The sequence below is a fragment of the Xyrauchen texanus genome, chromosome 23 (assembly GCF_025860055.1).
Source record: "Xyrauchen texanus isolate HMW12.3.18 chromosome 23, RBS_HiC_50CHRs, whole genome shotgun sequence".
Classification (NCBI taxonomy): Eukaryota; Metazoa; Chordata; class Actinopteri; order Cypriniformes; family Catostomidae; genus Xyrauchen; species Xyrauchen texanus.
In genome coordinates this window covers 42,520,307-42,546,303 of record NC_068298.1, presented here as the reverse complement: position 1 = coordinate 42,546,303, position 25,997 = coordinate 42,520,307, and the positions used below count along the sequence as shown (strand labels likewise).

Below are 25,997 nucleotides of genomic sequence, written 5' to 3'. Positions count from 1 at the left end.
CAGAGCTATGTTCAATACAAAAGCCCTATCAAAATCCCTATGCAATGTGCACCATTTGCACAATGTGTAAGTCAATGGGGCAACTTTGGGCAGCTCCTGCCCCCCAGGGGTGCAACTTTTACCCCATATTGAGGTATGCTCTTACAGAGCCTGCCAGCCTCTTCAAACGTGGCAAATCACACGTTTCTGCGAAATCCTCAGCTCGGAGCTGTGACTCGTCAAAGTTTGTCGCAATGTTAAGTCTATGGGATTTTTCGGCCCCTTTTTGCCCCTGGGGCAAACATCGTACACCCGATCGCCTAGAAAAGATATAGCACACCTCTCCTCAATGAGCCGCACGATTTGACACCTCACTCAGCGGTCTGTGACAAAAGCTGCGGGAGGACTAGCGCGCCAAACTTTGTGTGGAATAATAATAATAATAAGAAAAATAAGTATGCAAGAGAACAATAGTGATGTTTTGCCTTTGGCAAGCGCCACTAATAAATAGAAGAGGGCCCAAAACTGAGCTTTGTGGAACACCAGTGATAACTTGTGATGATTTAGATCTAACATTTTTGAGTTGTATGAACTGAGTGTGACCAGAAAGATACGATCGAAACCAAGACATTATCTGTAATCATCTGAGAGTGAATTAGCTGCTAATCCACTAGCGACCAAGGCGGATTTGTAGTGCATCTGGGAGAAGCTGGAAGATTTGGAGAATTGTACCGAGTGGAATAACTTCTTAATTTTGCGAATTCCTGAGGGAGCAGAGGGTCGGAATATGGTGGAATTCTGGACGGGCTCTTTCCGAGTCTGCTCGACATAACAGGCCATGAACTGGAAATGCTGGAATATGAAGCGAGCTCACAGAGTTCCAGCTCAGTGATCCACTGAGTGAGCCAGGCCCCAATTAATTCTGGCCAAATTTCTGAGATTATCCGATAAAGGTTCATTCTTAAAACAGTAATTCTGTCTCACAAAATTTGTATAGAAACACCATCGGCAATTGGTATTAATAACAATTCTATCTTGATCTCTGTAGTACCACGTCTTATTCTACTGATAAAAATATTGGAAACTTTGTGGAATCACTAAAACTCCCTAAACTGACGAATGTAACTAATAAGCAAGTTTTAGTTACATTTAAATGCTGTTTCGGCTAAAGCAGGTATTTAAATTGTATGCTGTATGATATAAATATGATATAAAATTATATGAATGTTTAGAATATATTTTATCTAGTGTTTATGCTGCTTCATTATATCAATGCTTGTGCTTGCAAATATCTGTTCAGGTGTAAATGAGTAAAATGCACTTTAAATATGCCCATATTAGAAAATCAGCATATTATAATGATTTCTGAAGGATCATGTGACACTGAAGACTGCAGTAATGATGCTGAAAATTCAGCTTTGAACACAAATTGCATTTTACAATATATTCAAATAGAAAACTGTTCTTTTAAATTGTAAAATTAGTTCACATAACGTCTTGGTGAGCAGAAGAGACAACTTCTAAAACTTTTATATGGTAGTGTAGATATAAAATATAAGTCTTTATGTAAAGAAAATGTATAGTCAGATTACTTTTTTAACTTAAAACTTGATTTTGATCATTAAGTCTCCTCACATTCATTCTCTTTCTGTCACATTCTCATTGATATGCCCAGGGGGCGTCTTTTGTCTCTTCAGGTGTGAATCACAATCAATATTCATGATCGTTCACACCTCATCGCATACGACCTTTCAACACTAAAATTGTCTTACAAAAGTTAAATTACTATATTGTTTTGAATGAAAAAACAATGAGTGATCAGGATGGTTTTCAAATAATTTTGTAGCAAAATTCTATGCTACAAGATCCAGTTCTCAAAAGTCTTGTGGACAAATATTTATTATGTCAATTATCTTGGGTGATGTGTGTTCTGTGGATAGTATATTGTATGAGTTGCAAGTTTGTGTTGGTGGTCATTGGTGAAAGTATTATCGCAGATTTGTGTCCGGATTTCAGAGTTGGGAGAAACCGTATCGGTTACCTAATGTAACCTCGGTTCTCTCTAGATGAGGGAACGAGTATTGCGTAAGCTAGCTTACGCTACGGGAAAGATTCATCTTTTCTGAGATATTGAAGCCAAAAAATTATCCTTAATTTTTGTATCCATTGTCAACGCAGTGCGGCAGCTGCAGACCTTGAGCGAGCTAGCTAGCGAGCTCATAGGTTGCTCTGCGGCAACTGCTGCAGCCTATAGACGAGCTTGGGCGAACTCGCATCCAATGAGAGGCGTCCGCGCTCACTGCATCAAAGCCCGCCAAAACGGGCGTGACTAGAGTGCATATAAGTGTAGTTCGTAGGCTGGAACCCTGGTTTTCATTGACTGAAGCGAAAAGTCAGCCGGTGGTGCGAGCATGGCCGTCTACGCAATACTCGTTCCTCATCTAGAGAGAACCGAGGTTACGTTAGGTAACCGATACGTTCTCTTCTGAGAGGTTCTCTCGTATTGCGTAAGCTAGCTTACGCCTACGGAACCCATTGTCAATGCCGTGCTGCCAAGCATCCACTGTATGAGCCCCAGGGAATTAAGGGGGACCCGGGGAGCCCTTATGAGTGGGGAAATAATATTTGGCCGGCAAGAATGCGGGTCATTGATTGTGTAATACATAAGCACATAGTAGGACAGGAGCGACAGAGCGGCGGTGCCGGTCTGTGTGGAATGTGTCCCATCAGTGCAGCTCACCAGGGGAGCTGTAGCGTATTAAACCGCTAGTAGTTTTGCCTGCAGAGCGGGCACTTCCATATTGTAAAATCTGACAAAGGTGGAGGGAAGTCCATCCCGCTGCCACACATATGTCGTGAATGGAAATTCCGCTGGACCATGCCCACGAGGATGCCATGCCTCTAGTGGAGTGAGCCCTAATGCCCAACGGGCATGGCAGGTCTTTGACGCGTATGCAGCAGCAATAGCGTCCACTATCCATCTAGATAGTGTCTGTTTCGAGGCGAGACCTTTGGTGCGCCCTCGAGCAAACGAAAAGCTGCTCTGAGCGTCTGAAAGCAGCGGAGCGCGCAGTATACAATCTCAGTGCTCTGACCGGGCAAAGGAGATTGGCGTCACGTTCGCTATCCGGTGCTGGCAGCGCCGATAGGGAAATGACCTGTGCTCTGAAAGGAGTACCGATCACCTTGGGAACATAGCCGTGTCTAGGCTTTAAAATGACCTTGGAGTCACTTGGTCCAAACTCAAGACACGCAGCGCTGACAGACAGCGCGTGAAGGTCTCCCACACGTTTGACTGATGACAGGGCAGTCAGAAAAGCGGTTTTGAGTGAAAGGTATTTCAAATCCACGGATTGAAGTGGTTCGAAAGGGGGCTTTCATAGTTTCGAGAACTATAGAAAGATCCCAGATAGGAACTGATGGGGAGCGGTGGGTTCATCCTTCTAGCTCCCTGAGGAAGCGGATGACCAGCTCGTTTTTACCCCATGACTGGCCGTGCAGGGGTTCAGCGAACGCCGCAACGGCCGCCACATACACTTTGAGCATGGATGGGGATCTGCCCTTATCCAGCAGCTCTTGTAGAAATACTGAGCAGCGACGACACCCCACATGTCCGCGGGTCCAGGTCTCTGTCGGTGCACCATTTTGAGAACACAGACCATTTTGACGCATAGAGTCTTCTCGTGGAAGGGGCTCTAGCGTGTATGATGGTGTTTATTACTCCTTCTGGCAGAGCGACGGGTAGTCGTTGATCACCCACGCATGCAGCCCAGCGCTCTGGGTGGGGATGCCAGATTGTGCCGCTGAGCTTGAGAGAGGAGATCTGCTCTCACTGGGATGGGCCACGGCGCTGTCAGTGACAGCTGCGTAAGCTCCGGGAACCATGTCTGATTCTCCCAACGTGGGGCTATGAGGAGCACCGAGTGACGCGTTTCCTGATCCTCTGCATTACCTGTGGCAATAGCGAGGCGGGAGGGAAGGCGTAAGCGGGCGTCTGGGCCAGTCCTGGGCCAGCTGCGTCCTCGCTCGAGAAAAATATTGGGCAGTGAGAGTTCTCTTTGGACGCAAAGAGGTCTATCTCTGCTCTGCCGAATAGGTGCCATAACGTCTGGACTGTTTGAGCGTGCAGGGACCATTCCCTGGGGAATATTGTCTCTGGACAGTCTGTCCGGGCCGTCGTTCAGGTGGCCTGGCACGTCGCGTCGCCCTCAGCGAGCGCAGGTGGCACTGGGACCAACTCAGTATGCGTTTTGTCAGATGGAAGAGGTTCCTGGATCTGACACCGCCCTGACGGTTTAGGTAGGATACCACAGATCTGTTGTCCGAGCGGACCAGGGCGTGGTGACCCTGAATGACTGGGAGAAAGCGCCGCGGCGTACTCGACCGCTATCATTTCCAGACAATTTATGTGAAGGAGCTTTTCCTGAACTGACCATAGGCCGAAAACCGGAGAGCCCTCGCGAGACCGCGCCCCAACCCGTGTTGGACGCGTCTGTCGAGATGACTTTTCGGCGAGATACAGCTCCCATTGTCACTCCCCGCTGATACCATTCGGCCACTGTCCAGGGCTGCAGAGCTGATATGCAGGTCTGAGTCACCTTGATGGGCTGGCGGCCTGTGGCCCAAGCCCGGCGAGACGCTGGTGTTTAGCCAATGCTGAAGCGGCGATGTGCAGTAAACCCAGCTGAAGTACTGCTGCGGCTGAGGCCATGTAACCTAGCACTCTCTGGAATTTCTTCAGAGGCGTGAGGCTGTTCATCTGAAAAGATGCGGCTAGTCGCTGAACACGGCGTCGGCGCTGTGTAGATAAGCGAGCCGTCATTGCCACGGAGTCTAGTTCTATTCCCAGGAAGGAAATGGTCTGACTGGGCTGTAGTGAGCTCTTGGTCCAATTGACTGCAAGACCCAAACTGTTCAGATGGCTGAGGAGAACTGCTCTGTGAGACAGAAGCTCCATATGTGACTGAGCCATAATCAGCCAGTCGTCCAAATAGTTCAGAATTCGCAAACCCTGACTCCGCAGGGGTGCGAGCGCCGCATCCATGCACTTCGTGAAAGTACGGGGTGCTAAGGACAGGCCGAACGGAAGGACGGTGTATTGATAAACCTGGCTGTCGGCTGAATCTCAAGAATGGCCTGTGACGGGATTTATCTGAATCTGAAAGTATGCATCTTTCAGATCGAGAGAAATAAACCAGTCCCCTGGCGCATCATGCGCGAGGAGTTTCCTGATTGTAAGCATTTTGAACGGTCTTTTGCAAGCACCTTGTTCAAAACCCTGAGATCTAATATGGGTCTGAGGCCGCCGTCTTTCTTGGGAACAAGAAAATAACGGCTGTAAAGCCCCGACTCAGCTCAGAGAGGGTGGCACTTTTTCTATGGCCCTTTTGCACAGAAGGCTTGCTATTTCTGAACGAAGCAAGCACGCTGCTTCCGTGTTCACAGTGGTTTCGAGCACGCTCTGAAGTGAGGGGCGGCGATCGAACTGTAGCAAATAGCCCTGTTGTATTGTGCTTAACACCCACTTGGATATCCCTGGAATAGCTTCCCACGCTTTGAAGCGTAACGCTAGAGGGTGAATGGCCAATTCGCTCTGATTGTCGCACACAGAGCTGAACAAAATGTGTGAGCTGCGTTTAGTGTGTTCATGCATGATTGCTCGCAGACAGCATGAACAGGCTGTTTTGTGAGTGACTTCCGATTGGAATGAATGGGGAAAGAGTCACATCTGTTACGTGATGCGCAAGCACGGGACTTACACACAGAGGAATGGTTGCTGGCCGTGTAACAGAGCGGGCAGAGAATGGGCGCCACGACGCATTTGTGGGCGCATTTATTGACTCTAGCGCTCGAGCGGTTCAGTAACCGCTTTATGTGAGCGTGCTCTGGTGGGGACACGAGACATGCAGTGCTTGTGTGCAGAAGTGAACACTGGATTGTGGGCACATTTTCTACACATAGGGCTGGTCGTGTGACAGAGCGGGCAGAGAATGGGCGCACGACGCATTTGTGGGCGCCTTCATTGACTCTGACGCTCGAGCGGTTCAGTAACAGCTTTATGAGAGCGTGCTCTGATAGGGGCACGGGATGTGTTATGCTTGTGTGTAGGGGCGAACACTGGGTTGTGGGCACTTTTTCTACACATAAGACATGTTTGCTCTTTACAAGATTTATTTGGGTCGCCGTGAAAACGGCGTTTGAGTGCAGAGCAAGCGGGCAGTGTCACCGGCTTGTTGGCTGCTAAATTCACCACTGTAGTAGCCTGAGAGAAGGGGACTGACAGGGGCAAAGCTTTGACGGTGGTCCGGCCGCGGCGGACTGAGCCGTCGTTTGTTCAACACAGTTAGGAAGACTTCGGCTGCTCGGGTTTCAGCGTTACCTTAGATCGAGGCCCGCGGGGCGGCGGTCTCGCGGCGGCTGTCTGAGCCGATCGAGGGCGGCCGCCCTGTCGACGCTGAGAAGTCTGAGATTGTTGAACTGGGCGCTGTGAAGAGGCTCGTGCAGGAGGCTGATCATGTGAGCGGCCTGCAGAGGAGCTAGCGACGCGGCAGGAAGAGGTTCATGGCTTGGGTGGCTTTCTGGACTTCTGAGAAGCGGTCAACAATGCCACTCACCGCGGAGCCGAAGAGACCGGTTGGAGAGAGCGGTGCGTTGAGGAACGTGGAGCTCTGCTTCTCCCATGTCGGCTAGTGTTAGCCATAAGTGTCTCTCGGTCACAGTCAGCGAGGCCATGCACTTCCCTAGAGCTTGGGCTGCAGCTTTGGTAGCGCTGAAGGGCGAGGTCTGTCGCGCCAGTAGATCAGTAACAGCCTCTGGGTGCCTGCCCTTCTCATCCCACTCCCGAAGAAGGTCTGCTTGTAGGATCTGTAAAGCGGCCATTGAGTGCAGAGCAGATGCGGCTTGGCCGGCGGAGGAATAGGCGCGGCCAACATAGGCGAAGTCGCTCTGCAGGCCTTAGACGGGAGCACAGGCTTGGAACGCCATCTCGCGGAGGGCGGACAAAGGTGTGCTGCTACCGAGTCCTCGACCGGGGGATGGAGGAGTAGCCTCTCTCAGTGGCGCCGTCCACCGACGCGAGAGAGGTGGAGACGTGTGAACGGGTCCTGGCTGAAAAAGGAGCGTTCCACGACTTTGCAAGCTCCGTATGTAATTCCGGCAGGAAGGGAGCGGCCCGGGCCGCGGGTGTAGAGCGGCGATGGCTTTGAAGAAAGCAGCCGTCGAGTCTGTTGGGTGCCTGCTCAGGGGCGGTGACTACTCGAGCCCGAGGCGGTCGACGGCCTGTGTGAGGAGGCGTTAACTCCCCTTCGACTCGGCGCGGTCCTGCTGGATTCCTGGGCTGAGGAGGAGGCTTGGGAGCCTGTCCACTCCTCGCTGTCCGAAGCCATGATGGAACAGCGGCCCTTATCCTCCGCTCGTCATCCGAGATGGCAGCAGTGCGGCCGCCGGCGGCAACTCGCGGCGTCCGGGGGCAGGGAGGGTGAAAGCGATGCTCGAGGGAGAGGCTCGGCGAGGCAGTCGCTTCAACCACAGTTTCCGGCAGCCTTTGTGAGCGGCGCTTCTTCCTGCGTGGCTGAGGGTAAGGCGCGGCGGTTTCTGCTTTGACGGCCGAGTCGAGCCCGCAGGGTCGACATCGGTAGCTCCTCGCAGAAATCGCATCCACCCTCAGTGAGGGCGAGCTCTGCGTGCCCCAGTCCCAGGCAGAGAGCGCCAGATGATGTGGCGGTCTCCTGTGCTGAGAAGGGCGACATGAGGCGCAAGTGGAGCGAGGCATCTTGAAAAAGACGCTCGTACTCTTTTGTGAATAGTTCGTGAGAACTAGCTTGCTGAATAAAAGGATACGCTCGTCGGATGGCGTAGCTTCGCAGGATGGCTGAAGGTGGCTGAGACGGCCGGCTTCTTCTAGCACTGTCCACGCTTGCTAGATGCCCCTCGAACGGCGACGCGGCTTCCAGGTCAGCGATCGCGGAGAGCTTCGCTGAAGAGATGAAAATCAGGGTTCCAGCCTACGAACTACGCTTATATGCACTCTAGTCACGCCCATTTTGGCGGGCTTTGATGCAGTGAGCACGCGGACGCCTCTCATTGGATCGCGAGTTCAGCCCAAGCTCGTCTATAGGCTGCAGCAGTTGCCGCAGAGCAACCTATGAGCTCGCTAGCTAGCTCGCTCAAGGTCTGCAGCTGCCGCACTGCGTTGACAATGGATACAAAAATTAAGGATAATTTTTTGGCTTCAATATCTCAGAAAAGATGAATCTTTCCCGTAGCGTAAGCTAGCTTACGCAATACGAGAGAACCTCTCGTAAGAGAATACATAATTTTCCCATTTTGTAGTTGGGAGTGTAATGGAAGTATCTATGTTAAATATGAGTTTGTAAAGTTTGGAGAGAATCTTTTTAGAATTTGTGAATTTTGATATCTCATCATGTCATTTTGCCAGTTGTAGTGCTGGTAAGAAGGGAAGATCTGCAAGTGACGTGGGTGTACATTGATTTTGAGGATATTGAAGTTGTGCTTTCGGGTATATTTGAATAAATATTGTAATTGATTTGCCAAGTAGTAGTAAAGAAAATTTGGTGCTTCTAAGCCTCCTTGTGATTTCATATTTTGTAATGTAGAGAGTGAAATTCTAGGTTTTTTATTTTTCCAGTAATATTGAGTGGTTAGTGAATCTAATGTTTTGAACCATTTGTCAAAGGAGTGATGGGAAGCATTGAGAACAGGTAATTAATCTGAGGTAATATTTTCATTTTAACTGAGACGATTCGTCCAATGAGAGTGAGTGGTAGTTTTGTCCATCATTTAAAGTCATCTTCTAATTTATTTAACAGAGGGGTGTAGTTGAGGTGGAAGAGATCTGACATCTTATGTGAAATGTTAATGTCTAAATATTTTATGTTACCAGTGTGAAGAGGGAAGGAGAAGTCGTGGGCTGCAGAATCCGAAGCATCTACAGATGTAGATGTGTAGTGTGAAATAATAAGATAATTGTATTGTTTTGTCGTATTGCTGCTGCGAGTGGTTTGATGAAAATAGCAAATAGGGCTGTGAGAGTGGGCATCCTTGTCTAGTTCCTTGATGAAGTGTGAAGATAGGTGAAGTGATCTGGTTTGTGATTACTGTGGCTCTAGGTGAGGTGTACAGTGTTTAATCCAATGGATAAATGACTCTCCAAAACCAAATTTGCACAGGGAAAAATAGAAAAGTCCATTTGACTTTGTCAAATAATTTTTCGGCTTCTATTGATACAATTATGGTTTTGTCTTGTTTTTGCTGTGATATATTGATTAAGTTAAAAAGTCTACAGAGGTTATCTGAAGCATTTCTATTTTTGATGAAGCCTGTCTGATCTGGGTGGATTATCATTGTGGTGACCATCTCAATTCTGGTTGCTAGGGCTTTAGTAATAATTTTTATGTCAGTATTAATAAGTGAGAGAGGGTGGTAACTGGAGGGGTGTGCTGGGTCTTTATTAGGTTTTAATAAAAGTGTTATAACAGCAGTATTCATATGTATGGGTATGGTCGAGGTGTCTTTGATTTCTGTTGTTACTCTGTAAAATAGTGATGATAGAAAATCCCAAAAGTGTTTATAGAATTCAGCCAGAAGTCCATCTGGTCCAGGTGATTTAATGTTTGGCATTTTATTTAGGGATTTATAGAGTGCTTCAGAAGTGAGTGATGTGTCTAAAATGTTGGCTTGTTCTCTAGATAGTGTGGGTAAAAAAATAGTCTATTTCTAGTTGGCTGGGTTCATGAGTCGAGGAATACAGATTGCTGTAGAAGATGTGAAAGATTTTATTTATATCCTGTGGATTATGGGTTCTCCGTCTGTCGCTCTCTTTGACGTTGTGTCGGAGAAGCGACACTAGGGGTCTCACTTAAGCACCGAATATACCTCTGATCTATGAAAAATGGCCAATGAGAAGTTGGCAGCTAGTATTTGCATACCCCGCCCCCGGACATACGGGTATAAAGGCGAGGAAATACTAGAGTTCATTCAGAAAATTTCTTCGGAGCCGAAGGTTGTGCATGCTGTTCGCATGAAATCACACCTGTTCCAGTATTCCTCTGACGATATGCATGCTGTTGGATTGACGGCGCATTACAGCGGCTATTTCTCCTTCTTTGCAGGGCAGTGCAATTTGCCACTGGGCGCTTCGACAGTGCAGAAAACCAAACTCTAAGAGAGTTATTTAAAAGAGTGATTCCTCTAAAAGAGTGTATTTTCTCTAAAAGAGCAATACACAGCGGCGTTGAACGTCCTTTTCAGGATGCATCTTTATAAAGATGCCTTTCCGCCCCTGTGTAGCTCCTGGATGCGGTAGAGTGCTCTCCGCTTCAGACGGCCACAGGCGTTGTCTCGTGTTTCTGGGCAGCGATCACTCCGAGGCTACATTTGTTGATGACCATGACAACGTTGCGGTCGTGGCTCGTTTTCAACAGAAAGCAAGCCACTCCAGCCACCCCCCGCATTGCTCCTTCCCACGGGATTGAGGATGGTGCGAGTGGCGCTGGAAGCGATCTGGGGATGGCAGCGGTGCGGCTCCGTCAGGCCAGCCGTCCCCCGGCACGCTCGTTGACTCCCGTCCGTGCTCGAGGCAACAGCGGCTCGCCTCACAGCCAGCCTGCCTATCCTCTGGAGCTCGAAGTGGATGAGCTCGCCGCTGCATCCGAGTGCGTGGCGTCTGATGCGGACAACTCCCTTGGGCTACCAGATGTCCGATAGTCCTCACGGGCCTCCAGAGACCTCCCTTCGAGCCGCTAGAATCAGTTGGACTCAGGGCCCTCTCTCTTAAGACTGCCCTGCTGATCGCGCTCACTTCCATCTAGAGGGTTGGGGACCTGCAAGCGTTCTCTGTCAGCAACTCTTGCCTGGAATCCGGTCCGGCAGACACTCATGTGATCCTAAGACCGAGACGTCTCGTTCCCTCCATCAGGGAACTGAGGTTACATCCGTAACCTAGACGTTATAGTACCTGTAGCATTGAGTATGGATGGGATCATTGCTTTCTCCTTTTTGCGTTGTAATTGATTTGCCAGATATTTATTTGATTTATTGCTATATTGAATGATTTCATGTTTGAGTTGTTGGATAAGAAACTGTATTTTTTTGTCAACTTTCAAGTTGTTTTTTAAATTGGCTCAATTTGTTTTGTATATCTTTGCTGGGGGTATTGGTATATTGGTTTGTTAGGTGTTTGATTTTTCCAATTTCTGTTGATGTTTTTTCTTGTATGATGAATATGATATGATTTTACCTCTTAATACCGCTTTACCTGTTTCCCATAGGAGTGATGGTGCAATTTCTGGAGAGTCGTTCATCTCCAGGAAGGATGCCCACTCTCTTCTGTTAGCTGAAGTTCGGATCTTCTAAAAGTGATGTGTTGAGACGCCATCTTGTGGGAGGCTTAAAATGGGCTTGGGTATTTATTGTTAAAGAAACAGGAGCATGATCGCTAATCATAATTGGATGAATTATATCTTCTTGGATGTGTTGGGTGAGTGAGTTACTTATGAGAAAGAGGATTCTAGAGGAGGATTGGTGGAGAGAGGAAAAATATGAGTATTCTCTTAGTGACTGGTTTCTCATTCTCCAACTGTCGCCAAGACCATAGTCATGTATATATTGTTTTATTATGTCAGTGGAGTGCCAGTTTCTTAATTGGTACTTGAACTGTCTAATGTAGGATTTATGAGTGTTATAGTCTCCAGCTATTATAATATTTGTTGAGTCGCAGAGTAAAGAAAAGAGATTGTGGAAAAATTATGGGTCCTCATTATTGGGTCCGTATATGTTGGCAAGTGTAAAGTTTGTGTGGTTAATCAATGCATTGATTCTGAATCTACTGTCTGGATCATTGGTAGAACTATAGTGAATCAAATAAATATTTGTATTTATTAAAATTGAAACGCCTCTTTGTTTACTGTCGTATGTAGATGAGAATGTTTTAAATTGGAGATATTGTAATTCTGAATCTGTCAAGTGTGTTTCTTGTAGAAAACATATATCAGCCTTTAATTTACTGAGATGATTAATAATTGTAATTATTTTATATTGAGTGTGGAAGCCACGTACATTCCATGTTACAAAGTTGATCGTTTGCATGATTGTATGTTAAGCATGTCTTGCTTGGGGTAATAGAGGAGGGAGAGTAAAATAGAAAGGAAGAAAGAGGGGAGGAAAGAAGATATTAAATCACTGAGTAGGAGATTTGAGTAGTGAGAAGGAGATTATGTTTATTAACAATAACTAAAAGACATATAACGTCTAGGTTACGTATGTAACCTCCGTTCCCCGATGGAGGGAACGAGACGTTGTGTCAGAGAAGCGACACTAGGGGTCTCTCTTGAGTGCCGATATTCACCTCTGAACTATGAAAAAAGGCCAGTGAGAGTTGGCAACCAGTATTTGAATGTCCCGCCCCCGGACATACGGGTATTTAAGCGGCACAAATACGGGAGTTCTTTCAGGATTTTTCTGAGGGAGCTCAGCGCCGTGGCAGGGGAGACACAACGTCTCGTTCCCTCCATCGGGGAACGGAGGTTACATACGTAATCTAGATGTTCCCCTTCGAACGTTCCCCTTCTTCTCCACGTTGTGTCAGAGAAGCGACACTAGGGGTCCACTTATAAAAGTGCCATGCGCTGAGCCGTGTACGTGAACTGCTGATACAGGAGCGAGCAGGTATTCTTACGTGCAGGACGACCAACTGTATCAGGCTGCACGTACCCTTCCCCAATGCCCCATTTAAGCCATCAGGATTCCTTATCGTTACCCTGGGGGGGAACAAGGTGCTGGCCGCCAACCGGGAACGGGCCAAGCCTGGCCAGGCCTCTTTTCTCTCTATGTTTCTCGCATAGAGCAACTAAGGTCGGGGCCCTTACACGCATTGAGGGAAGGGGGTCTTAGCCCTTATTCAGAGCGGAGAAGACCCTGCGGAGGCCACGCCTACCCGAGAGGGGAGGCAAGTTTAAGTGGCAAAACCATCAGAGGCCTGACTTAGGGCCTATGTGGAAAAGTTGGTGCGGTGGTGGATCCAGCCTCATAGAGGGGGGAACATACAGCACGGCAACCGAGGCAGCCATGACTGCCTAAGGGAAACACGGAGTCCGCTCAGCCAGAGGGACAGAACCGTGGTGTTACACACAGGGGGAGTCCGAAGGAGGCCTTACCTGTGGAGCACCTATACCAGTACAGGGTAGCTTGCGGTACCCGCAGTGGCTTGGGTTGGCGAGTTCCTCCGCTGAACTGCGGCCCACGAGGGCTAGGGAGGAATCAACCAGTGTCCCAAACCTGGGATCTCCTGGGAATGAAGGCGCACTGTTTCTCCTGGTTAGGGGGAAGGGCGCTAGGTGCAAGCGATTCACCCGGTCAGATCGTGGTCGTGCTACCGAGTTCTACGGGCTCGGTACCTGAGAAAACACGGGACGATACTGACTCAACTCGGAGATTGTAGAATCTCACAAAAGTGTTAGGTGTTGCCCAGCCCGCTGCTCTACAAATGTCTGCTAGGGCAGTGCCCCTAGCCAGTGCCCATGAGGATGCAACACTCCTGTTGCTGTCCCCAAAGCAGACGAAGAGCTGCTCAGAGCGTCTGGTGCTCTGTGTGCGGTCCAGATAAATACGCATAGCGCGTACTGGACACAGCAGTGAAAGAGCTGGGTCTGCCTCCTCCCGGGGCAGCACTTGCAGGTTCACCACCTGATCCCTGAAGGGTGTGGTAGGAACCTTGGGCACATAGCCCGGTCACGGTCTTAGGATCACGAAAGTGTCTGCCGGACCGAACTCCAGGCAAGCGTCGCTAACAGAGAACGCATGCAGGTCCCCGACCCTCTTGATGGAAGCGAGCGCGATCAGCAGGGCGGTCTTGAGAGAGAGGGCCCTGAGTCCAACTGAGTTAAGCGGCTCGAAGGGGGGTCTCTTGAGTCCCGTAAGGACGACCGAGAGATCCCAGGAGGGGAACAGATTAGGCCGGGAGGGAGTTATCCTCCTGGCACCTTTTAGGAACCTGACGATTAAGTCGTGCTTACCAAGAGACTTGCTGTCTACCGTGTCATGGTGGGCCGCGATAGCGGCGACATACACCTTGAGGGTTGAGGGGGACAGCCTCCTCTCCAGCCTCTCCTGAAGAAACACGAGCACTGACCTAACTGCGCACTTCTGCGGGTCTTCGGCTCGGGAAGAACACCAGTCCGCGAACAGATGACACTTTAGAGCGTAAAGATGCCTGGTAGAGGGGGCTCTTGCTTGATTGATTGAATCTATGACGGTCAATGGTAGGCCGGCTAGATCTTCCGCATCCTATCCAAGGGCCAGACGTGGAGGTTGCCATATGCCCCAGGAGCTGTTGGAAACATTTTAACGGGACCTTTTAACGGCGCCTGGCTTGAAGGAAGCGAGGCATTTTAGCACTGACTGAGCACACTCGTTGGAGAGACGTGCTGTCATTGAGGCTGAGTCTAACTCCAGACCGAGAAAAGAGATGCTCTGGACCGGAGAGAGCTTGCTCTTTTCCCAGTTGACCTGAAGCCCCAAACAGCTGAGGTGGCTGAGCACCTGGTCTCTGTGTGCGAATAGTAACTCTCGGGAGTGGGCCAGTATGAGCCAGTCGTCGAGGTAATTGAGTATGCGTATGCCGGCTTCTCGGAGCGGTGCAAGAGCTGCCTCTGCGACTTTCGTGAAGACGCGAGGGGACAGAGATAGGCTGAAGGGGAGGACTTTGTACTGATACGCCTGGCCGTCTAACGCGAACCGTAGGAAGGGACGATGTAGTCCACGTCCTTCAGGTCTACCGCTGCTAACCAATCTAGATGCCAGACGCCAGATAGAATTAGTTTCTGGTTGAGCATTTTGAACGGGAGTTTGGACAAGGTCCGATTGAAAACTCGCAGGTCCAAGATCGGTCGTAAGCCGCCGCCTTTCCTGGGTACAACGAAGGGCTGTAGAAACCCTTCTTCGTTTCGGTTGGAGGGACAGGCTCTATCGTGTCCTTTAATAGAAGGGAGGCGATTTCTTCGCGCAGGGAGTGGGCATGTTGGAAGCGGTCTTACCACCTCCGGAGCTAACATCTTGGGCTCTGGGTGCATTGTCTCAGGAGCGCCTGGGAGCCTTCCGGGTCCTCTAGGGGGTCTGTGAGACAGGGGGCGTGCGCTTCCCGCAGTTTGCTCGATGCTGGGGCTGAGAGCTGGGCCCGGGTTGAGCCGGAGCAGGAGTTTGTCTTCTGGCCGCGGGAGGACGCCCTCGGCGAGCAGACAGGGCATGGGCCGTGGCGGCAGGCTTGCGGCGAGGCATGAAGTGAGAGATTGCGTCTGTCTGCCTCTTTACCGTGGAGAACTGCTGGGCAAAATCCTCGACGGTGTCGCCGAAGAGGCCGAACTGGGAGACAGGGGCGTTGAGGAAGCGAATCTTGTCGGCTTCACGCATCTCGACCATGTTCAGCCACAGTTGACGTTCCTGGCCATCGCCTGCCCGAGCGCTTGCGCTGTGACCTTCGTCGCTCTCAGGGCGAGGTCGGTCGCTGAGCGCAGTTCCTGCAGCGTGTTGGGATCAGGGCCACCCCCGTGCATGTCACGTAGTGCCTTGGCTTGGTGGACCTGCAGGAGAGCCATGGCATGCAGGGCGGAAGCGGCGCATCCGGTGGCGCTGTAGGCCTTCGCTGTCAGCGAGGAGGTTGCTCTACAGGTCCGGGAAGGGAGTACGTGGCGACCTCGCCAGGTGGTAGGGGTTCCGGGGCATAGATGGACCGCAAACGCCCTATCCACCTGGGGAATCGCCTCGTACTCCCTTCCCGGACCTGTAGAGCAACCTCCTCGCTGACAGCGAAGGCCTACAGCACCGGATAGCAGGATAGCAGGAACTCGGTGTGTATACGCAGCAGTTGCAGACACGACCATCAGCTCCGAAGAAATTTTCTGAATGAACTCCCGTATTTGCGCCGCTTAAATACTCGTATGTCCGGGGGCGGGACATGCAAATACTGGTTGCCAACTCTCATTGGCCTTTTTTCATAGTTCAGAGGTGAATATCGGCGCTCAAGAGAGACCCCTAGTGTCGCTTCTCTGACACAACGTGGAGAGAGCGACAGAAGGGGAACATAAACTACAAAGTGTACATATGGGACTGGACAAAAAAAATGTGGTGGAAACATAAAACATAAGAAAATAAGATAAACACAATCTGAGCAAACACAGAGAGGGGCATTGGTCAGTACTTTAGAAGAGGTTTTGAAAGGGAGAAGTACAGGGTAGGAGGTTTATGAGAATCTAATTAAGATGGTTATATTGATAGTTGTGTGTATCTATTCATTTCAGCCTGTTTAGAAGAGCCATGGAGTAATTTTCGTGGAGTTCCGAAATAATTGTCCGTCGATATACAGTCTGTCTACAACCAGTGAAGCACGTTTGTTGTTTTTTTCTGCTTTCCTTTAATATCGGATACAGTATTTGTTAATTTATTTCCTGTGGGTGCTGATCATTCATTCCAAATGCTGTGCCTTTGAGTTCCTTTCCTTGGCATTTAACCTGTTCTTTTTGCTGAAAGTGTTAGAATTTTGCAATTATGGGTCGTGGTTCTTTGTCTGATTTTTTACCCAGGCGGTGAATTCTATGTAACGTGATGTGTTTAACGGTATCGGGTGGTAGTTTCAACTGAATTACCATGAAGTTACCTCGCATAGAGATGTCCAGAATCGTCTGTTTCATTAGTTTTTTTTCTTTCGTGGCAGCGTGCATTCATTGAGTGCTTTAACTGAATTCTGTCATTCCTGATTAGATTTTTGCAGTGTTTTGATGTGGCAGTGGGCAATTACAAACTGTTCCGCATGTCATTTATTTCTTCGTGAAATGAAACAAGAATGTCTAGTTTTTTGATGATGCTAGCCAAGACACTGACCTCTACATCTGTGGTTAGTAGATCATCGGTATCCATTGAAGAATCTGTCTTCTTTCTTTTGGATGGGTTGAGTGTACCGTTTGCTGAATCCATGTCCATGTTGTTTTGCCGGTTGTAATAGTTGTCGATAAAAGCTTCAAAGTCCGTTAAATCCTCCACTGTGGAATGTTCTATTTCGCCTTGATAGTAGCAGATGTTTAATGGGTGAAAAGTATTACGAAGAGTAGTTTTAATTCATTAGATATATTTGTTTGTTCTGGAAGAAGCTGTGCGTTCTCAGCAACAGGGTGCTGCCATGTTAGATCTCACCTCGGTGTCCAACTCACATGATAGCCACACCTCCACAGAATTATTAATTCCTTTTCTAAGTTCTAAGGATGTAGAGTCTAAATCCGAAGCTTTGGCTCTGCCCAGCGATGGCTTTAAGTATTTGGACATTTTATTCCCAGCTAATTTGTGCGATTTAGTTAGTTAACTTTGACCCCTTAATTAAAAGGTTTTAGAGCAATGTGGGCTGATGGGCTTCAATACATTTATCTATGATTGGTAAAGTTAATGTAATTAAAATGTATTATATTCAAAAATTCAACTACCTGTACAATCTCCCTGTAGATGTCCCTCTCTCTTATTTCAAGCAATTTGATAGCATAGCAAAGTCCCTCATTTGCAATGGTAAGCATCCCAGATTACATTTCAATAAGTTACATAGGCCGATTGATGAAGGTGTGCTAGGCCTACCCAAGATTTAGTTTTTATTATCAGACATTTTGCTCACTGGTTGCTTCCACCTGAGAGAGCCCATCCTTTGTTTTGTATTTAACAGGAAGTTCTTGCCCATATTTCGCTATTGCAAAGTCTTTATATGAAACTAATCTGAGAAGTTAAGTTATACCCCGTTATCTCACATTTGCACTCGGTATGTTCAAAAGTATGGTATGGCTGAACCCAAAATTATGTATTAATAAGCTCCCTTTCTGCTGGTCAGAGTGGATTGTGAAGGAGGTTAATACGCTCAGTGACCTATACGAGTGTGGAGTGTTGTGATCCTTTGAAAATTTGGTTCAACATTTTGGGATTCTCAGATCTCAGTTCTTTGGGTATTTACAGCAGCACCATCTGCTCTGTACTGTTTTTGGGAGAAGTATACACCCCCCTAAAGCAGCAGATACTCTGGTAGTGGTGATTACTGCTTTTGGAAAAGATCATGAGGCTTCAGTGTATTACTCCCTGCTAATTTGGGGGACAGAGCTTTAACTTCTATCATGAGATTATGGGAGAAAGATTTAAACTTGGTATTGGAGGAGGAAGTGTGGGCTAGGATTCTAAAAACATCAAGTCTGTATCTAGAGATGCAAGGGTTGTGCCTTAAGCAATTCAAGATTTTACATACATTCTGTTGGACCCCCTCTAGATTGTATAGGCTTGGTCTTAAAAACACACCCATCTTCTGGTGATGCCAATCGGAGGTTGGAGTCATGGCCCATGTTTTTGTGTACTTGTGTGTGACCATGGGGATGTTTATTGGGGTCGGGTGGGGTTGTTGATTGGGGAGGGGAAGGGGTGGTAGTGGGAGTTGGATGTTGATTCATTGTATATATATTTTTTTTTCTTTGTCATCTTTATGTATCAACAAAAACGTTAATAAACCTTATGGTGGTGGCATAGTGGCTAAATCACAGGGCTGTTAATCAGATGGTCACTGGTTCTAACCCCATGGCCACCACCATTGTGTCCTTGAGCAAGGCACTTAACTCCAGGTTGCTCCGGGGGGATTGTCCTTGTAATAATTGCACTGTAAGTCGCTTTGGATAAAAGCGTCTGCCAAATGCATAAATGTAAATGTAAATAAATGTAATAAAAAAAATAGATAATATAAAGAAATTGCGAGATTTACGCTTTTAAATAAGGTGGAAATGTGTCATCACAGTCTGTGAAAAAAACGTTGATTGTGCAGATGTGGTATTTTCGGAATCATTCACCATTGGAGCTTGGGTGTCCTCTGTTTGATATTTCTGGTACTGCATCTGAAATTTGCCACCAAAAGGTAATTTTTGTATATCCACCTAAAATTTTGAACAGTACTTGATTAGTTATGTGGCTTTGATTTTCAAATATTTTTACATTTCAGTTGATATTTTTAGTATATTTTATTTATATTAAAAAATATAATTCATTTTCAATACAATAAACTTAAATTTCTATAACTTTTTATTTCACTTTAAAACCTGTTTTCACTTGTACAATGAACTACCAAATGTCTTCTTTAGAAAGAGACCAGGCTTAGGTCTGTACTCCCTACCATTTATGAGTTACAACCATTTAAGATTACACCCAAATATATGAAGAAAGGAATAATAACACTTAATGTGTTGCCATGGCAACACTATTTAAGATATCAAATATCCATTAACAATTTTACACCAACAGTGTCTTGAAATTATTCGAAATTATTTTGAAGTAATTCATGTAAACACAAGTGGGCTATTTCAAAGCCTGATGAAATTGCCTTACTTCCTCGTGCCACTTGGTGGCGCTATGATCGTGATCAATAATAGCTGCATAAATTTGATCAGCCCCCATTACAAAACAAACACAAATTATAACTTATAAGGAACTTCCTACTTAACAATTTGGTGACTGTAGAAGAAACTGACCCCACCACTTTTATCAAAAGGTGGTACTGCAGAGCTCCCTAGCCATGCCCATGTGAAAAATTGTGCCCAGGCCTAATGACCAACAACTCTGATGTGTGCAAAATATCATGAATATTCAAGCATGCCAAGTAGGCCTACCTCAAAAACATGTGAATATACAGTACTGTGCAAAAGTCTTGGGCACATAAGATATTTCACAAAAACATTTGTCTTAAGATGGTTATTTATATCTTCAGCTTTATTGAGTCAAAAATTAAATATATATTTTAGACTCATGTTATATTCAAATAAATATAATAGAAGAACATGGAGCCCTGCAACAGACTGCATGACCCCCACAGAGCCCAATACTGAACATTGAGTCTGGTATAACATGAAAAGACAGAAGCAACTGAGACAGCCTAAATAGATAGAAGAAATGTTGTAAATTCTCTAAGAAGCTTAGAATATCCTATCTACCAACAACCAAGAAAAACTGTGTCCATGTGTACCTAGGAGAATTGGTGCTGTTTTAAAGGCAAATGTGGTCACACCGAATATTGAATTAGCTTTTTTATGTTTACCTGGACTTTGTATGACATTAAAGTGATAAGTGAAACTATTTATGTCATTATTTTTGAAGACATCCTCATTATGCAAGGATTTTTACAAGTGCCTAAAACTTTTGCACAGCACTGTACATAAAAAGGAATAATAACATTTAATGCATTGCCATGGCAACAGTATTTAATATATTAAGAATCCCTTCATAATTTTAAATCTGCACTGTCTTGACATTTTTGATGAAATTCAAGTATAAGAGAGATATTTCAAAGTCTGTTAAAAGTGCCACACTTCCGCCAATTGGTCCTACAAAAGCCACATCAGTATGATCAGCCCTTGAGAACAAACATTTTGCAAAATTTTAATGTAAATCACACTATGCACGCAGAAAATATGAGACTTCCTTTTTCCAATTTTTAACCGTGTCGCCATAGCAACACCGTTCCATATTTCAAAAATCCATTTGCAATTTAGCATCGTAAATGTCTTGGCATGATATCACCTATATTTGGTACCTGTAACATGAAATCCCTAAGAGGATTATTTTAAATTCCAGAGCAGACAAAGTTGTCCAGTTTGATGAGATGTTGTGTACAATGTTTGATGATGGTAGCTCAAATAGGATGTGCTACAGAGCCCCCTGAACATGTCCATCCTAGAAAGGTGGCACTTCAGATCCCCCCTGCAACTTTGCCAAGCCCTAAAGCCAACAACTCTGACATGATGTGTGCAAACTTTCAAGAGTTTTTATGCATGTTATGTACCCCAAAAGTATCAAAAACCTTTAAGAGAAGAAAAAAAAGAAGACATTTTGGTGCTAATAATAATAATAATATGTGGCAGGGGTGTGCAAGAGACAGACCAGTTAGTGTGGCATCAATTTATTGAAAATAATATTAAATGTCCAGAAAAAGAGGAGAAATAGTGTCCAGGGGAAAACCGTGTCTAAAATTAAAAGGGATCTGGCATCCTCACAGTGAAAAGGGGCTCTGCGAAGGTTTGAGTATTGTCCATGGAATGGCCCAGGCGTGAGTAGGGTCCGATGGCCCACACGCTCCCATCCTGGGTCCGAGGCACGTGGCAGGTTTGAGGGTAAGACGGCCTGGCCTTCTAGCCCGCTGGCCGCATGGCGTGCTGTCCTCCCTGAACAATGCCTTTTTTTTTAAATTTTATAAAATTATTCCGGGGGAAAGCAGCGTTCTGAAATACCATGTAAACTGGAATTTAGCCATTTAGGATTAAAGGAGTTAAGACAAAGTACTCTATCAAAAATGGTTTCTGTCAGAGAACACGTCTTATAAGTGTTTATGATAAAGGATTAGAGTTCTTGTATGTTTTTTGAAGAATACGCATGTGCGTATGTGCTCAAGTGTGTTAGGGTAAACCCCGAAGTCTAATGTAGAAGAAACCCATTTATTGCAACGTATACATCTATCGCATGACAGTGCATGCAGCTTTCGTGTCTTCAACAGTTTTAGCACATTAAACAGCTTTCTAGTATATGTGTAAATTAGCTTTTTATTTTTGATATCTGCAGAAGTTATTATTCCACCCCTGCACAATGTCATTAACGAGAGCTTTATATTGTTGAACCAACGTGGTTTGAAAGTTTTGGGTGACAGTTGTGACAAGCTAGTTAATTTCTCCAATGAAGAATCTTACTACGGTGGTTAAGCAGTGAGTTATGATGTTGTTCAGGAAACGCCCCCCAGAATAGTTAAATCAGTCATGTACTGTCAGCTGAAACACACAGCTGGCCAGCAATAACTTCTAAATACTAATGTGAATGGACTTGAGTGATTGAAAGCAGATGCACTGATGCATACCATTGATAATTACAGTTTGCAGCAGCTGCCTGTGGCAATATTACAGTGTTGCTAAATGGATCCATTCATCAAGCTTTTAACAGAAAAAGGTAGGTACGCCCAATTAGTATTAATTTCACTTTTGTCAAATTACAAACCATGTGAAAAAAAAAAAATCCTAATCTTTTACAATAATCCATGGCAAATTCACCCTGAATATTTTCACATGCAAAAAGCTTTGCGACAAACTTGGGGCAAATTGTCCATTGTTGCCAAAGGTTTGCTGCAGGTTCACCATTATCAGTGAAGAGCAGCAAACTTCGGGCAAACATTTGTAGCGAATCACAAGCTCAGTTGCATGTGAAAATAATGAGTGTAAAATTTGTCAAGTTTGTGGCTAGTTTGCCAGAACTCTAGATGTTATTGTAAGGATGGCCCTGAGCTTTCATTCCTCTCTGGAAACTTTGTCTATACTTTGAATATTAACATTGTATAATTTGATTGCTACAGTTACATTTTCATATTTGCATTTTTGTAATAAAAGGATTATATTGTCAAAACTATATGATTTGAAATGTTTTAAAGTGTTGTATGCCAAATATTCACTGCAATCAGCAGTGGTATCATGTCTTGAACAGAGGACAGACCCAGGCCTCAAAACTGATATTTTTTTAATCAGAAAATACTACTGAAATTGCTTTATTAGGATGTAAACCAAACCACCCCTGTCTTGTTTATTTCAAGCTATTTAGATTATGGATAACCTTGTTTGTGTTTAACTCTAATGAACATATGGACAAACTGTGTATGTATATGTGAGAAATGGCACAATTAATGTATTTTGCACATTCAAAGTACATTCCCAAGTGTTTTTATTCCTCAGCATGTTTGGCAGTGTGGAACTGGAAAATCTCAACCCGAGGATGGTCTTCCATGTTCACATTAATGTCGTATACAACCTGGAGGGACCCTTTGTGTAAGAGAGACAACATATCTGTATTTGTTTGCATGCAAGCTTGTTCCTTATTTTCTCATTATTTGAAATTCAGGCTGCACAGAGGTCAACTTTGTAATCTTTTAAAAGATCAAAAGATGGAGTAATAAAGACTGAATGGCCTGTTTTCAGATCCAGTTGAGAAGAAGAAAAAACAGTGGATCAGAAAGCAGAATTTCCAGTTTAATAACACTGCCTTGCACAAACACCAAGAGCAGAAAAATAAATCTTTCTGAAAAAAAGAGTTCTGTGGATCACACAGTAATGTAATGTCTGATAGTGTTTTTGTCTCTTTAGGGAGTCTTGCGCGCAGGGTTCTATCATGGGACTCACAGAGGTTTTAACAACACGAGGCTTCCACTGGACCTGCACAGACAATGACTTGTATGTTTGGTTACTTTTGCTAAATATTCTAATTCTTGAAAATGAGAACACATTATACAATGAAAAATATTAAAATAGTTCCCTCAAGGATCTATTTCTACCAGATCTAACCCATTAAAATGACTATAGTTTGTATAACCTAATTTTTAAGGTTGATTAAAGGCTGGATTATACTACACAATCTTAACACAGATTTTAATTTATTAATTAATTAATTTATTTATTTTTCAAGAAATTAACCTACAAATTAATGGCTTAAAGTTGTTTCTGCACATTAAGCTGGAATAAGAGAAATTATTTCAACACCAAAAAAGTTACAACCTTCAGCTTTAATTTAGATGTTTCGGTTAACTGCTAGCAGCTTCGGGTAGCCACTGGCAAGATGCCAAGAGGTGTGTGAAACTCAATACTGAGAGTGTCTGCTTTCCTGTTCATAACCTCCACCAGTATTTGAATTAATCTTTATGGTGTATCTCACTAGCCAGGTCCTTATTTCACTACTGGGTCTGAGAGCATATACTTATCTAAAAGACCTCATGTTGATTCCATCATATGAAAATCAGCGTTGGAGAGTAGTTAACTAAAAGTAGCAACACTACTTCTGTGTTTAAACTACATTCTTAATAGCGTGACAGAAGCTATTTTTACAATAGTGTGGCTTTTCCAGTAACAAACAACATTTTCCAATGAGTAGTGTTGTAGCATCAAGAAACAATACATTTGTCACATTGTATTGTGAATGCTGCAATGGAGCTGAAGGAGTAATCAAAACCTAAACCGTCCTCTCTCTGGGTGTATTCCATTCAAAAGTAATCATCATCCCTAAGCCTTATTCTATTGTCTGTCTTATTGCATATGACAGACAAACGCGCATTGGTTCTGCAATTACACACCGAAAACCGGACTTCAAATTCCTCAATACCGACCTGCTGTTTACAAGCACGCCAGCAGAGCCCTTTGTCTGGGCTTCTCGGCTGCGGAAACGCAGAAGGAAAAGGGGAAAAAGCCGGCGTTCTCATCAGAGTAAGACGTTGCACGAACTGACCCCCACTACCCAGTATTCTACTGGCAAATGTTCAATATCTGGACAACAAGCTCTGCGAGTTGAGAGGGCGGATCTCTTTCCAATGAGAGACCAGGGACTGCTGAATCTGCCTTACAGAAACTTGGATGGGGTTCTCTGTGCACCGAGCGGACAAAGAGAAAGACCTCTCAGGTAAAAGCATATGTGGAGGTGTATGTTTTATGATCAACAAATCCTGGCCTGATCAGAGGAACGTACATTTTATCAAGTCTTTCTGCTCTCCTAATCTGTAATTTATTATGCTTCTGTGTCGACCATTCTGGCTACCGAGGGAATTCACAGCGGCAATTATCACTGCTGTGTACATCCACCCACAATACCTTTTATACTCGTTTCGAGGAAAACAACACCGCCCTCGCAGAGAGAGCACTAGGGGCCGACGCAACAGAGGTTAGTTCACTCTCCGTCTCTGTTGCGGATGTAACCCGATCCTTCCGACGGGAGAACATCTGTGAAAAAAGCTTGGAGGATCATCAGAGACTCCAGCCACCCGAGCCATGGGCTGCTCTCACTGCTACCATCAGGCAGGTGGTATCGCAGCATCAGGTATCGCAGCATCAGGACCCGCACCAGCCGACTTTTAAACACTTGATCTCTCAAAATCAATATATCAGCACTGCACTTTATTAATCTCACACTGGACTGTCATAAATTATATAAATTGTATTCTCTTGCAATACAACCTACTGTAAATTTTTTATACACTTTCTATACATTTTTATTGTATGTGAATTCCATATTGTATGTATAGTTTACTGTACATTGTATACTATTATTGTGTTGTGTAAATCTGTTGTTTATTGTAAATTGGTATACTGTATGTCTCGTCACTGTCATGACTGCTATGTTGCTCGGAACTGCACACAAGACTTTCACACACTGTTGCACTTGTGCATATGGTCGAGTGACAATAAAGTGATTTGATTGATTGTTTTGGAACGCAGGGTCTCACATGTTGCGCTGAAAAGCAAAATGTCTAGTGAATCTGTTTTAAGGTTGAAATAAACAATTCCCTTTTAATTAATGTTGTGTAATTCCAATACTTATTAGTGAGTCATAGTGAGTCAGTACTTTTGGATGTTGGATGTAAATGAACTGATTCATTGATTCACTTTATCCTTAAAGAGTCGTTTCTTTCTTTTTTTAAGCAAAATATTTTGTTTCTTCCCCCAGTTTATCACAATATTTTGATTAATTTATATAAAATATGGTGTTTTCTAGTTGTATTATTGAATAGTAATGTTCAATTTAATGTTTTCACCCTATTTATTAACTTATGATTATTAACCATGATTTTCAATAGTCGTATTGTTGTATAATATATTGGATCGTATGTCATTTTCTTCTGTTAAATTCTAATAAATCTGAGGTTGTTAGAATTGTTCATGGTTCTACAAAAAAGTTGAACAGGTGGTAATAAATTTGGGCATCTATTTTGAAAATAAAAGTTAAGCTCAGCATTTGTGACATAATGTTGAATACCCAAAAAAATATTTGAACTTGCCCCTCCTTTAAAAATTGAGGTTCCCTATCTGTAACTCACTAGACGTTGTGTTGATGTAGTGACACTAGGGGTTGCTCTTGGGAGGCCCAAACACCTCCGATCTTTGAAAAGGCTAGTGGGAATTGGTGAGTGGAATTTTCATGCCACTCCCACGGACATA

At 45.1% G+C, this 25,997-nt stretch overlaps 1 protein-coding gene across 1 annotated transcript in view; it reads left to right on the top strand.

The window, feature by feature from the left end:
• Positions 1-25,997, top strand: part of LOC127617082 (ADP-ribosyl cyclase/cyclic ADP-ribose hydrolase 1) — a 73,839-nt gene that overhangs the window by 41,782 nt on the left and 6,060 nt on the right. Inside the window, exons 8-10 of the mRNA XM_052088967.1 lie at positions 21,908-21,981; positions 22,755-22,847; positions 23,163-23,249. Of these exons, the coding sequence (XP_051944927.1) occupies positions 21,908-21,981; positions 22,755-22,847; positions 23,163-23,249 (254 nt within the window). The remainder of the gene's footprint in view (positions 1-21,907; positions 21,982-22,754; positions 22,848-23,162; positions 23,250-25,997) is intronic.